At 49.0% G+C, this 14,773-nt stretch overlaps 1 protein-coding gene across 3 annotated transcripts in view; it reads right to left on the reverse strand.

Annotated features, from left to right (window-relative positions):
• The window catches only part of FGFRL1 (fibroblast growth factor receptor like 1), a 132,051-nt gene that overhangs the window by 77,790 nt on the left and 39,488 nt on the right, over positions 1-14,773 (reverse strand). Inside the window, exon 1 of one of the 3 annotated variants that reach the window (XM_021005461.2) lies at positions 8,755-8,979. The exons of the other annotated variants lie outside the window; for them this stretch is intronic. Within the exon in view, the coding sequence (XP_020861120.1) occupies positions 8,755-8,827 (73 nt within the window). The 5' untranslated portion in view covers positions 8,828-8,979. Of the gene's footprint in view, positions 1-8,754; positions 8,980-14,773 lie in introns of those variants that run through there. 3 annotated transcript variants of the gene reach the window in all.

The following is a 14,773-nucleotide window of genomic DNA, read 5'->3' on the forward strand; positions in this document are numbered from 1 at the left end:
CATAAGATTACAAAGGAAACCAAAAAAGCATAGTTAACAAAATATTTTTTAAGAAGTTCATGGGTGGCAGGTTAAGATCCCCTGGATGACATGCCTTGAAGGCCCTTCGCAGTTCAGTCACCTCATCTAGAGAATAGAATGGACTAGACTAGATGACCAGTAAGGTCCGTTCCAGCCCTGACTCTGTAAGCTCGGGATCCTTTACTTCCTCTGTGATACAGTCTCGTTGACCTTGCCAGTCCTCACACACCACACACTCCACCTCCCCTGTGACCTTGGGCAAGTGACTTAACGTCTCTGGGCCTCAGTTCTTCATCTGTAAAATGAGGGGGTTGGAGATGACCTATACTCCAGATAGAACCCTATAATGCTGGGAGCCTAAGACCTCTAGCGTCTGGCCTTTGCCCTGGGTGTCCACCATGAGCAGAACACACTCACTCCCTCCTACCTCCATCCCCTGGACTCCCTTGTTTCCTTCAAAGCTCGACTCAAGCGCTGCTTTTCCTCCATGAAGCCTTTCCTAATCACCTACCCCTTCCCCAATTTCTAGCGCCCTTCTCCCTCCCAAAACTGCCCTTTTAAAAATTCTGTCTGCGTTCTGTACACTTCTCTATCTAAATACTAGACAAAGAAAGCCAACACTCTAGACTGAATTAAAGGAAGCATAGGAATAGGGACAATCAGGGGACCTGGGGTTTCATTAAGACAGAGAACATTCAGATGAGGAAACTCCCTCCACCAACACAAACTGGCACCTTGTCTGCAACTTACAATGCTAAGAGAGTTACCTAGAGGCAGCTAGGTGGCACAGTGGATAGAGCTCTGGTCTTGGAGTCAGGAGCGCCTGAGTTCAAATTTGGCCTCAGACGCTTGACACTTACTAGCTGTGTGACCCTGGGCAAGTCACTTAACCTGATTGCCTCACCAAAAAAAAAAAGAGAGAGAGAGAGAATTACCTGGAACAGAAGCATGAAACAGCTAGCCCACTGACCATTCAGTCCACAACTCTCCTGAGTACAGCCTGACCCAGATAAAAAGGCATCCTATCTGATTTTAATGTGCTGATGTATTAATTTTTCTTTTTTTTAGGCAATTGGGGTTAAGTGACTTGCCCAGGGTCACACAGCTAGTAAGTGTCAAGTGTTTGGTCTGAGGCCAGATTTGAACTCAGGCCCGTGCTTTATCCACTGTGCCACCTAGCTGCCCCTGATGTATTAATTTTTCAAAAAATCTACAAACGTGTGGTTTTCTAAGTCAATATGCGGCCCACGGCAATCTTTATGTACAATTTAGCAGTCCTGATTTCTGTTTGAGTTTGACGCCACTGACCCAGAACACTGAGAGATGAGGTAGGGATTAGTCCAAAGTCACACAACCCATGTGTCTTCAGAGATGGTACCTGAGCCCAGGTCTTCCTGGCTCCTAACCCAGATCTCTAGTCGCCACGTGCTCTCTGGCTGTCCCTCGCCAGCACGGTGTCCAGAAGAAGGGGGGAGGGGGGCAGTCCCACTCTCCTCTGCCTTCACCGGTGCAGTTCAGGGTACCATATCTGAGGAAGGACGCAGACAATCTAAAACAGATGGCGAGGATAGCGAAAAGACAACCGATAACACCACATGAAGATGGCGAGAAGGAACCAAACATGTTTAAGCCGGAGAAGGACATGAGAAGTGCCTTCTATTGTTTGAAAGGCTAACTTGTGAAACAGACTCTGAGAGATTTGCCCTGCTGGAGGCTTGAAGTCAAAACTAGCGCAAAGATGGAAGGTGGAGAGAGGCCAAAAAAGAGTCTGACGTAAGTAGGGAGAACAATTAGAGCTGTCCGAAAAGGAACAGGTTGCTTCCGGGGACAGTTCGCTCCCCTCACTGGGTCGGCTGGACGACCACAAGCAGGAAGAATATTACAAAAGAGATTCCTGCTGACCACTCTCTACCACGTACACCTCACACTGTGCCCGAGATCCCACCGTTAAAGTTCCATTCCCTTGGCTTCTAGTAAGCCCCAACAGAACCGATACTTCTAGGAAAAGGACATCTAACCCAAAACTGGGCCATTTGTTTTGAACTAGAGTATTTAGATTATAAAGGGTATGATTCAGCAAACGTTTATTAAGTACCTGGAACAGAAGACATGACGCTACTCTCTGATTATACAATGACAAAAAAACAAGCCCCCAAAGCACACAAATAAAGAACTATGTAAAATAATAGCATTTATCTAGCACGTTAAGGTTTGCAATACACTTTGCATACATATTTTATCTCATTTGAGACTCACAACCATTCTATTGTTATCCCCATTGTACAGATGAGGAAACTGAAGGTAAAAGAAATTAGCCAATTTTTCCAGGATCACACAGATAGTAAGTACCCTGAGGCAGGATTTGAACTCAGATCCTTTCTGACTCCCAAGTCCTTAAGCAGGCAGGGAATCTTGAAAGCAAAAAAGAAATATTCCCCCCCCACTCCACCCCCCCCAAAATAAAACAAGCTTAAGGAAAATTTGATGGGGAAGATAACACTTCAAGCTGGAAAGACGGGGGCAGGCTTTCTAGGGCTTCTGGGCTTAAATCTGAAGGAAAAGAATGGGAAAAAAAAAAAGAAAAGTCAAGGTGGGTGAATAGCTTAGTAGTTTTGGGGGTGATAATACATGAGGAGAGATAAGAAATAAGGCTGAAAAGTTAGGTTCCAGGCACACCAGTGAGGGATACAAATGCCAGGCTAAGGAGTCCGTTCCTTTATTCTGCAGGCAATAGGTTGACACTGAAGTTTTGGGATTTTTTAATGTGGAAGTGACACAGTCAGACTTGTACGGCAGGAAGATTATTTTGGAAGTTGTGTGGAGGGTGGATTAGAGTGGGGGAAGAGTAGAGAGGCAGGGAGACCAATTAGAACATTACTGCCAAAGTCCAGGCGAGAAGAGATGGAAGCCTAAATCAGTCTGGTTAACCTGGGAGTGAAAAAAAACAGAGGGTGTGGGCAGCTAGGTGGCACAGTGGATAGAGCACCGGCCCTGAAGTCAGGAGGACCCGAGTTCAAATCCAGCCTCAGACCACACACTTGACACTTACTAGCTGTGTGACCCTGGGCAAGTCACTTAACCCCAATTGCCAAAGAGAGAGAGAGAGGAGAGAGAGAGGAGAGGAGAAGGAAGGGAGGAGAGGGAGGGAGGGAGGGAGGGAGGGAAGGGAAGGAAGAAGGAAGGAGGAAGGAGGAGGAGGAGAGGAAGGAAGGAAGGAAGGAAGGAAGGAAGGAAGGAAGGAAGGAAGGAAGGAAGGAAGGAAGGAAGGAAGGAAGGAAGGAAGGAAGGAAGGAAGGAAAACAGAGGGTGAAAGATGTCACGGACATAAGATCATCCTCCAAATGGAACGATTTAAGAAGGGGGTACTCGGTGCCACATGCAACTTGTAGAAAACTTGGCACAAAAATATTGCAAATAAATGTAAAAAGGCAGAAATATAAAAACACATCCCTTCTAGATCATAACATGCTAAAAATATGACCAGCTCAGGGAACACAAACAGAAGACACAGACCCAAATGGAGGCTTGAAAATGAAATCCTAAATAATGAATAGGTCGAAGAACAAATTGTAGAAACAATGAATAATTATGGGAAAGAAAATCATAATGATGAAGCAACATATCGGCTAAAGCATAAATAGCTAAAGCAATCCAGGGCGGGGGGAATTAGATCTTTAAAAATATACATTAATAAAAAAGATATGGATAGGGTAGTGAAGAGACAAAAAAGACAGTTTTCAAAAAAAATATAAAGAAGTTTGCAAACACGCTGGGTGACAGCAAGACAGCTCTATGTCTAAGTGACTTGGGGCCAGGGTTCAAGAGCAAAATCGGAACTCGATAACTGAGATAAGGGTATCCTCTGGGTGAGTGGGCCCTGAACACAAAAGACGCTGCCCACAGATGGGATCACTGACTGTAGAAAGTGAAGTGGGGGAAAAAATAGAGAAGTGGGGTTTCTGAAAGAATCATGGGGGACACTCCCACACTTAAGGGCTGGGAGCCAACAAAGCAGTGAAAAGAGGGATGGACCTGAGGTCAGAAAACCTGGCTCTTTGAATCTTGGCCCAGCTGGTATTGCTGTGTGACCTTGGATAAGTGGCTTTCCTCATGTGGACCTCTGTTCCCTCAGCTTTAAAAACAACCACCACCACAAACGACCAGGCTGGACTGAAATGATTTTGAGAGTCCCTTTCGGCTCCCTCCAGCTCTGGATCCCTTCCAGCTTGGCTGAAGCTTCCAGGGCCAGTCCTCCAAAGGAGCCCGGGGGAATAACACCACTCATTAATAATATGCTTTCCATACATTATCTCATTGGGTTCTCACAACCCTGGGAAGTCCAGACAAATATCCCCATTTTATAGAGGAGGAAATTAAGTCTCAAAAAAAGAAGTTTGCTTATACAACTAACAACAGTTGGAGAGAAGATTCAAACCCAGGCCTCTCCTTATTCCAAATTAAGCTATGTCAAAGGGCCTTTTGCCCCAGGGGAAATTATCCACCAAGTAGGATCCTGAAGGAATGAAAAATTAGGGGGAGGGGTCAGGCAGGGGATAGAGATGGTAAGGGGGGAGCAGGGGGAGAGGATATAGTAGAAGGACTCAGGTTACCAGAGGGCAAGTCACTTGTAAGTTCTCAGAAATCCCTCTGATGATATAAAATTGGGGGGCGGGGGCTCCCGCTGGCCTAAGTGACTTCTAAGATCACTTCCAGCTCTTAATCTAGGATTCTAAGGCATGTTGAAGGGAGATAGAGGTACCAAAGACCACATTCCTGGAGTCACACAGATAGCGAGGGGTGCCTATCACTGGCTGGGGGTGAGGGGTTTTCCAAACCCTTTCCCTACCCCACTACAGTAGCCCAGAGAGAAGTGTTTCAGGACTTCCTGGCTCAAAGGGTGGGCTTATCTAGCCCAGGGGAGCAGCTGCCCCAGCCAGGCGGGCAAGGGGGCAGGGGGGCAGGCGTCTGTCTGACTTCTCTCACACCTCTCTCTTATCTCCAAGTAGTCCAGGCCCTCCGGCTGAAACAAGAGGGCAAGGCCAGACTCATTACCCTTTCACAGGCCTGGCCTGCCCCCCGCCCCCATTCTGAAACGACCCTGAGCTACCTAGCTAACGGGCTGAAATCCCACTCTATATGCTCACACAGAGAAACACAGAGACAGTTGCCACACCGCACAAAAAAATGCTCCCACGTACAAAAAGTCAGATTTTTTAGTTCTGGGTCCAAACCTATGGTTTTCCTGTTACAGGAAATTCCAGGTAAGAAAACCCCTCTACCAACACAGACTGCCAACCAGTTCAGCAACTCAGTCTTGGTGAGTTCCCTGGGGCACAGAGAGGGTGAGTGCCTGGCCCTGGGACACGTGGCCCAGCTGGGGCAGAGGCCAGGACCTGAGTCCTTCCCCCAGATTCTAGACTGTGCCCTGTGCCATGGGAGGAGATGGACAGCGTAAGATCACAACCCAAGGACACACTCGTGGAAACACAGATGTCCTCACAAGGACGTAGCTGTCCAGCCCTACAAGGACACACACACTCATACAAACACAGATGTACACGCCCACAGACACCAGCACAACACGCCGCACCACACCCAGGGCCTACTTTGCCTTCACACCCAGAGCCAAAAAGGTTCTCCCATCTCCAGAGTCAAGCTGTGGGTACTCCCCCGCTCACCCCCAGGGGTTTGTTTTGTAAAACAAGACAGTGCTTGTAATACAAGCAGAGGGGAGCCCCTCCCCTACCCAGGGCCTGCCCCTGGAGGCTGAGGAAAGATGAGGAGGCCGGGCTGGGCAAGGGGAACTCAGCCCTGGGTCCCTGGAAAGCCCAGGACTCCACCCCCTGCCTTCTGAAACACCTGCCCAGCCTTGGAAGGGACCCTGCTGGGGGGGGGGGGAGAAGGCCCTCAAGGAGCTGCCAGCCTGAGGGAGACAGTGAAGCCGGGGGACCCCTCAGCCCCTTCCCGGCCAAGGCTTTGCCTTCCCTCCCACCTCCTTTCAGAGACAAGGCAGTTCCTGGAGAGAGCTTTGGTTAAAGGCTAACCCAGACTCTCTCCTCACCTCCCACACAGGAACCCCCCCCCCCCCCCCGTTGTTAGGTCTCTAACTCCCCCAGGGAGGCCGAGCAGCAGCGGGCTCCCCAAAGCCTCAGGCCTGTCACCTCCGGCCTGGGGCAGACATTCAGCCACATCCCTAAGGGAGTAGAGGCTGGGATGGGGGAAGAGAGAAAATGTTTGTTTGCTCGGGGAGGGGGGCTACACTTTCCTCCCCAGATACTACCTCTCCTAACTCCCAGCATTTTCCTGGCAGGCCCCCAGGCATAGAATTCCTCTCACCTCCACGTCCTTATTTTCAGATTCCCTAGCTTCCTTCAGCCCCAGCTAAAATCTTTCTTCCTACAGGAATCCCTTCCCCAACCCCCTTAATTCCAGTGCCTTCCCTCTGTTGATTATTTCAAATTTATCCCATCAGTAGTTTGTCTGTACATGGATATCTGCACGTTTAGACACAGGGGCATCTACACGATGCAGTGGACAGCAGGCCTGGAGTCAGGAAGACGGGAGGGTTCAAATCCAGCCTCAGACACTTACTAGATGTGTGACCTTGGGCAAGTCACTTGCCCTCTCTTCTGCCTCAGTTTCCTCAAATGCAAAATGGGGGAAATAAGAGCACCTGCCTCCCAGGGTTGTTGTGAGGATCAAATGACATGATATTTATAAAAGACTTAGCACAGTGCTAGGCACATGACAGGTGCTTAATAAATGCTTATTGAAGGGGCAGCTAGGTGGTGTAGCAGAGAGAGCTCTGGTCTTGGAGTCAGGGGGGGACCTGAGCTCAAATCCAGCCTCAGAAACATGACACTTACTAGCTGTGCGACTCTGGGCAAGTCATTGAATCCGGATTGCCCCACCAAAAAAAAAAAATAAATGAATAAAGGCAAACTAACTAAATAAATAAATGCTTATTGACTGACTGCGGGAGGAAGGTCACAAGATACAAGGGGATCACAGTGCCTTTAGAGGTAGTTCATCTAGTCCATTTTACACATAAGGAAACTGAGGCCCAGAAAGGAGGTGACTTAAGATCAAAGAAAATTATAAATGAAAAAAATAATGTTTTACTATAAGTAGAAAAATTAAAAAGTTATATTTGTAAAGCTGAAAGGACCCTAGCCCTGAACCCTGAAAGATGAACCGACTGCCTGGGACCACCGAGCTTGTAAGGGTCGAAGGATTTTGACTGAGGTCGCCCACTCTAGCCACAGCAAGGCGCCATCTGGCCCACAGAGTCAAGTAATAAAGTCAGCACTGGGATGTGAACCCTGGCTCTCAGGCCTGTCCCCTCCCTATGCATATGCTATCAAAGCTAAATAAATGACGCGCGACCCCCTGAAATGCAGGCAGAAAGGGAACAGAAAGCTGCGTCAGGGAAGTTTGGGAAGTCTGGGCAGGATTCTGGGGAGGCAGAGGCAGGGAAAAAGGGCATTCCAGGCAGGAGGAAGTGCCCCAGGCCAATTCTCCGTTAGCACCTGAACACACACTGTCCTGTATTGTTCTCTAATTGTCCTGTGTGTGTATAAATCTTGTCTCTACAACTAGACTTTGAGCCGCCCCAGGGCAGGGGAGCCCAGCCAGGGGAAGGCGCTGGCTACATAAGTGATGAAGGAAGGAATGAACGCAAAGCCGGGAACCAATCTCCTCCTTCTCTCTCCCTCCTTCCCTCCCTCTCACCACGGGGGCCGGGCACACAACCCAGGAAGCTCTCCATACGTGTGACCTGAATGTGATTTTCCAAACTAGGGAGCCAGCCCAGGAACAAGGAACTCCAGCGGTTCTAACCATCCGCACCTTTCCATATATACCGTCCTCCCTTACTCAGGTCCTTATACTCCCATAAATCCTCCAAAGGGGCTGGGGCGTGGGGGCGCCTACCTATCTGGGCTCTTCTTGACTTCAAGAGGTACCAAGGTGGAGAGGGACAGGGAGCGAAGGATATGTCAGGCCTAGCTCTGATAGGCCTAACTAATAATAACTAAAAGGCCTAACTAATAAGAAGGAATTTAATTGTGAGGACAAATAATAATAATACAGACTTGCTTCCTCTCTATGCCAGGAATGCTCTCCCCCTGGCTTCCTTCAAGACTCAGCTGACACCCCACCTTCTGCAAAAGGCCTTTCCACCAGTCATTATCCGCCCCCCTCCCATCAACGCTAGGACCTTCTCTAATATTATCTTCTATTTACATTCTGTGTGTGTGTGTGTGTGTGTGTACAGAGAAAGAAGAGGAGAGAGAGAGAGAAAGAAAGGGAGAGGGAGTGAGGAAGAGAGCAAGAGAAGAATAGAGAGAGAAAGGGAGAGAGAGGAAGACAGAAAAGGAGAGAGAGATGGAGAGAAGTAAAGAGGGAGAGAGAGAGAAAGAGAGAGAGCGAAAGAGGGAGAGAGAGGAAGAGAGAGAAGAAGAGAGAGAGAAAGAGGGAATGAGGAAGAGAGCAAGAGAAGAATGGAGAAAGGGAGAGGGAGAGAGGGAAAGAGGGAGAGAGAGAGAGGAAGAGAGAGAACAAGAGAGGAAGAGAGAAAGAGAGAGGGAGAGAGAGAGAAATACAGGGAGAGAGGAGAGAGAGGGAGAGAGAGAGAGAAGATAAAGAGCGAAAAGAGAGAGTGGGGAAGAGAGATAAGAGAGAGAAGGGGAAGGGGGGAAGAGAGAGAGCGAACGAATGTACACAATTGCTTACATGTCGTCTTCCCCGTTAGATCTGGACCTCCTTGAGAACAGAGACTGTATTTTGACCTTCTTATCCTCAGCATTCAGCACAGCACTTGACACACAGTAAGCACTTCATAAATGCTTGTTCACTTGCTCCCAAGTTTACAAAGTTACTTTCAAATTCACAAAGCTGACAATAACCGTGAAGGAGACTGTGCTGTTATCCTCTTTCTCCTGACACAAAACCTGAAGCTGAAATGCACACAAGAGCACAGAGGCTCCCAGGACTGAGGCTCTAACCCAAACCCTCTGTCCCCAAATGCCCAAAGCCCCGTCCTGGTCCACCCCATCAGGATGCCTCCCCAGCTAGGACGCCCGCTCCTAAAGGCCTGGAAGTTCACAGAGTGCGTCAGTTTCTTCCTCACACTTTCCAGAGAAGGGATAAGACTTGCATCAGAAGCAGAAGCCAAGCCAGAGCCTGCTGACTCTCAGCCTAGTGTTCTTTCCCCTACATGGGCTGGGAGGGCTGCCTATCCCTCTTGCCATTTATCACACTACACGGGAGAAATAATGGATATTTTCAGGAAACCACGTGGTGTTACCCTCCTTTTATAGGAAAGGAAATGAGTCTCGAGAGGGAAGGGCACTTAGCCAAAGTCACACAGCCAATATATGGCAGAACCAGGATTTGAACCCAGATCTTGAGACTATAAGCCTAACAGTCTTTTTGCTAGTATACTAACAGCTTCTCCTGATGATCTTTTCAGGCAGGAAGATACAAGCTGATCTCAGCACATAAAACTAAACTAAAGTTCCAAGGCTCAGCACTCATCCCAACCTCCCCAGGCAGAAGGGATGGGATCCCAAAGCTCTCCCTGCTGGGCCACTTTTGAGGATAAGCCCAGATCATCAGAGATGGGAGAGATCTTGGCCACCAACTGGAACAACCTTCTTATTTTCCAGATGAGGAAACTGAGGCCCAGAATTTCTTTCCCCTACCCAGGCTGTCTCTGAGCTATCTCTGAAATCTATGCTGGCAAACTAATGGATACATCATGGTAGAGTCAGGAAAACTAAGGCTATGGCTAATGCAAAGGTATCCCTGGTTCTCCCCCTTCCCAAACAGCCCCCTACCTGTCTCTGGCTCCAGGGCTTTCTGGCTGGTGCTCTGACCCCCTCTCCCAGACTCTCCCAGCTCAATCCCACAGAGGCTGGGGATGGGAAGCGTCTCCACAGAGTTCATGCCAGCATCAGCTGGATATCCCAGTAGGTCCATCCCTGAAAACCAAAGACTAGATCCTCCAGGAAGGGAGAGGATGGGAAGAAGCTATGTGTCAAGTTACCTTGACAATGAACAAATTCTCTCCCAAAGAAGGGAGAAACATTCCAACTCTTAACATCTTTGATCACAAGAGAGACAGGACATGGGAAAGGGAAATGACAGTGTTTGAGAATTGGGAGTGGGAGCGCTGGGTCCACAGTCTGAACTGAGATTGGGCCTGGGATTCGGAGCCGGAATGAGACAACTATCTCACAAGAGAAACCAGTAGTTGAGCTTCAGGGCCAATGGTTGGCTAGAAAAGTCCAAGTTAGGGTTGAGGTCAAGCTTCAAGTTGGAATGAGAGCCTGAGCTAGGCACAAGGGTGGGGAACCTGTGACCTCGAGGCCACATGTGGCCCTCTAGGTACTCAAGTGCAGCCCTGAAGTGTGGATTCAGTCAATGACTGCACTTGAGGACTTAGGGCCACAGGCTCCCCACCCCTGATGGGTCTGGGAGAGGGCCAGTCCAGCTTAGGGCTGGCAGCAGGTGGGTAGAGACGGCAGGATGACAATTAGGAAGATCTAAGGCATTTCATTTTCTTCTCTTCCACATTCTGCCAGACCAGTTAGAGGAGGGCAGATTTCGGCTCAGTTCACTGTAACAAAGAGCTTTCTGAGGACGGGAGCTATCAGCCCACAACGGACTGACTAGAGAGCCTGAGCTTCCTGACAAGAGACATGTTCAAGTGGAGGCTGGCAAAGGCTCCTTCAGGAATGCCACCGAGGGGATTCCTGCCCTGGGCGGGGGCTCTTCTGAGGTCTCTTCTAGATCTGAGAACACAGGATTCTGTCTGGGGTTGTGCGGCTTGAGCTAAAACTCAACCCCACAGCCCGAGAGAGGGGCCTCCCTTCCTGGCAAGCCTGTCTCTGTCTCTGTCTGTGTGCATGTGTCTCTGTCTTCCCCACACCATCCCTGCGAGCACCTGATGACAGGGGGGCCTCGGCAGCCCATGGATATTATCTGAATGAATCTGTCATCGAGGCCCCGTTGTACATCTCACTCCGCATAGCCCCAGATTCCCACCTCGGGGGGACCCAGTGGGGAGTGTCCCGGGGGCTTCCACTGTCTGTGGCTACAGCCAAGCCCAGGCTGAGTGGATGGGCGGCCCTGGGAGAAACAAAGCCCTTTCTCAGACCTCGGGGCCGTGTTTCCAGCGGTTCATACCTCTATTAAAGTAGTCATTTATCTGCCCAATTGAGGGGGGGGGGTTGCTTTCAGAGCCAAGCCGAAGCCCCCCACCCACTGCCCCCCCCAGCTGACCTCAAAATGAGGGAATTGGGTTTCCCGAAAGCGGTGTCTGTCAGAGTTCTGACGCCTGCCGCCCTCCCAACCAGGCCTCACCAGCCAGCCAGGCCGATTATCTCGGGCTTGGCTCTGTTTTCTGTCTCCCTAGAAAAACATGCCTCTTCTCTCTGGTTTTCTATTTAAAAACAGGCTGCAGGGGGTGGGAGTGCAGGGCTTCCAGATCAACAGGTTGGAACTATTAACATGGGGGGGTGGAAGTGGGAAGGGGGGCGGGGAAGGGTCCTGCGGCCCCTCTGTCAACATCTGGACCAGGGCAGCCTTCATCCAGAAGTTATTTGCGTATCAGCAGGAGGCTGGTTTGTTTATTTGCTCTGAACTTTGAAAGGGAAAAACTGAACTGCTTCCCATCCCAGAGCCTGTTCTCTGCCTGCCGGGCTGAGACTAAATGAAATCTACATGAATCCTCCAGGGGTGTCCACGCACATACACAAACCTCCACCGTAGGGGGGTGCCCCAAGTCCTGACCCTCTGTCAGTAAGCTCTAAGCTGCCGGGACAGCTGAAGGGACCAATTGCACTGAGTCATCCACACTCCATCCCCCAGCAGCACCACTGGGATTGAATTAGGGATCACTTCCCCAGTCCATGATAAGTGCTAACCTTCTCCAATGCTGAAAAAAAAAAAAGAGCCTCCCCCAGATCGTAATATTATAGATTCAGAGCTTGGAGATTATCTAGTGTAAATCTTTCATTTTAGAGACAAGGAAACTGAGGCAAGGTTAAGTGACTTACCCAAGGCGATACTGTATGCCAGAGATAGGACACGACTCTAGCCCAATCAGCAACAATCTCAACTCTCTGATGTCTCCTGCCTCTCCCTGCTGAACTTGGAAAAGTTGTCTTACCCACTCCTAGCTTTATACGTAAACACACACACACACACACACACACACACACACACGCGCACACACGCACACACGCGCACACACGCACACACGCACACACACACACACACACACACACACACACACACACGAACGCACCCATACTTCTATCGCCAATGACCTAAGAGTCACCAAATCCAAAGGCCTTTTTTTATTCCAGGCCTTATTATCCTTCACCTCTACTTACCCTGAAGGAAAGAGGCAGAAGGACAAAGCAGGGGTCAAAGAGGAAAGGAAGAAAAGGGGAAAAATAAGAAAGAGGGGAAAGGACAAAGGGAACGGAGAAGATCAGGAGATGACATTCCCTGTAGTCCTGACCCAAGGGTCAGATCCTGTCCCTCCAGAAGGGCCCAAGCAGGGAGGAGTGTATGAGCTAAAGTCTGTGCTCTATAATTACTCAGAGCCAACTTAGGGGTCTCCCATCGGAAACAACCACAAAATCCTAGTACGTTTGGGAATGGCACTCACCCAAGCTACCGCAACAGCACCCTTCAAGATCCTATCAACACAGAGCCCTAGTTGCGAGATCTTGGAGCCCCTTAGAGACTCAAAGAAAATCCAAATCTCCGATCTTTGCATTCAAGGTCCCCAGAGTCAGGCAGTAGCCACCCCTTTCCCCCATGCTTGCCTCTCACACCACCAGCTCCTCTTCTCTGTTCGGCCACATTTTTTTCCTCTTTCAAAGCCCAGTTTAAGGGCCATATGCTCTAGAGGGCCTCCCCTGAATATGCATCTGGGATTTAGTGCCAAAAGGGACCTTAGAGGGACAGCTAGGGGATGCAGTGGGCCTAGAGTCAGGAACACTCATCTTCTTGAGTGCAAATCCAGCCTCAGACATTAACTGTGCAACCTTGGACAACTCACTCAACCCTGTCTGCCTCAGTTTCCTCATTTGTAAAATGAGCTAGAGAAGAAAATGGCAAACCACTCCAATATCTCTGCCAAGAAAACCCCAAAAGGGGTCACAGAGAGTCAGAGACGACTGTAAAAGGACTGAACTACAACAAGCAACAGGACCTGAGAGGCCATCTCATTTTACCAGTCTGGGTCAAAATAATTTCTTCAGTCTTTCAATGTCTAACTGAATTCATGTTCCCTTTTGGGAAATCTGAATCACAGGATTTAGAGTTAGCAGGATCCCTTAGAGATGATCTGGTATAACCTATTCATTCTACAAAGGAAAAAAATTGAATTTTTTTTTTTTTGGCTAAGCAATGGGGTTAAGTGACTTGCCCAGGGTCACACAGCTAGTAAGTGTTATGTGTCTGAAGCCGGATTTGAACTCAGGTCCTCCTGGATCCAGGGCCAGTGCTCTATCTACTGCACCACCTAGCTGCCCCAAAAATTGAATTCTAGAGAGGGGAGGGGCAGCCCAAAGATCTCACAGAGCCAGGATTCAAACCCAGGTTGTCTGGCTTCAAATGCAATGCCCTTTTGAATACAGCATATTACTTCTCCCAAAGCTTCCTTCTCCCTCGGGTCCTTCCAGGCTTGGAGACTTGTCCTCCTCAAAACCAGGCAACAGGGGTTGAGGGAAGCCTGGATGTTGACCTTCCAGCTCAGAGTTAGCCGGGGGCAAGGGCCCACGCGCCGTTCTTTCTACCCACTGCCATATGCTCTTACTCTATGTCTGTTCCCTGCTGGGTCCAGGTCAGAATTCTGCCCTGAACTTTTAAGAGAAAACTAGTCTTTTCCCAGCCCCCACTGAAAAACAAATAAATCTCAGAGCCCTCCAGATGCTTCCCACAAGCCTTCAAGGGCTCCAGAAAGCTCATGGAACGTCTACAAGGTTGGGAATGAGATTTGGGTTCTGACTGCTAGCTCTGTCTTTGACAGTGGTAGGAAGAACCCTGCTTGAGTCAATTTCCCTCATCGAATGGTCAGTTTAGATCACAGGATTTGGAGTTAGAAATTATCTTAAAACACATACTGTTAAAGCTGAAGAAAGCCAAAAAGATCATCTAGTCTTCTTTTGACAGAGGGGGAAACTGAAGCATACAGACTTGGCTCAAGGTCCCAGAATGAGACCTTCCATTTATACTGCAGTATGAGGACCCCTCTGTGATCTCACCAAGGTGAATATTCCCTCCACTGTTACAGATGTCAACCCATCTGCCTAACTTTTTCCTGTCATCCCCTATTTTTGCCATTGTTAGGTATACCAAACATGTTGGGGGCCTTCCTCGACTTCTCTAAACATCACACTTTATGTGTCCTAAATTTCATTCTCCCAAGTAAAGAACAGAAACTAGCCCACATCTTAACTGTTTGCCCACCTCCTCACCCCCAAAACAATTCATTCTGGCTTTTCCTATGTCTATCAATGGCACCAGTAAGCCAGGATTAGAACCACTGGACTGCCTTTGTTTCTGACCTCTTCCTAACTCTTACAGCTCCTTCACAATATCTCTACAGAAACCAGAACTAAGGCTTAGGATCCAGGCCTCCAAACTTCTGGTATAGGATACCCTGGGTTAATTTCCCTTTGGCCTGGGAGGGAGCCAGCATCTTCCCTGTTGGCTAAACAACCCTAGAGAC

Source organism: Phascolarctos cinereus, unplaced genomic scaffold, assembly GCF_003287225.1.
Source record: "Phascolarctos cinereus isolate Bilbo 61053 unplaced genomic scaffold, phaCin_HiC Scaffold_9;HRSCAF=440, whole genome shotgun sequence".
Lineage (NCBI taxonomy): Eukaryota > Metazoa > Chordata > Mammalia > Diprotodontia > Phascolarctidae > Phascolarctos > Phascolarctos cinereus.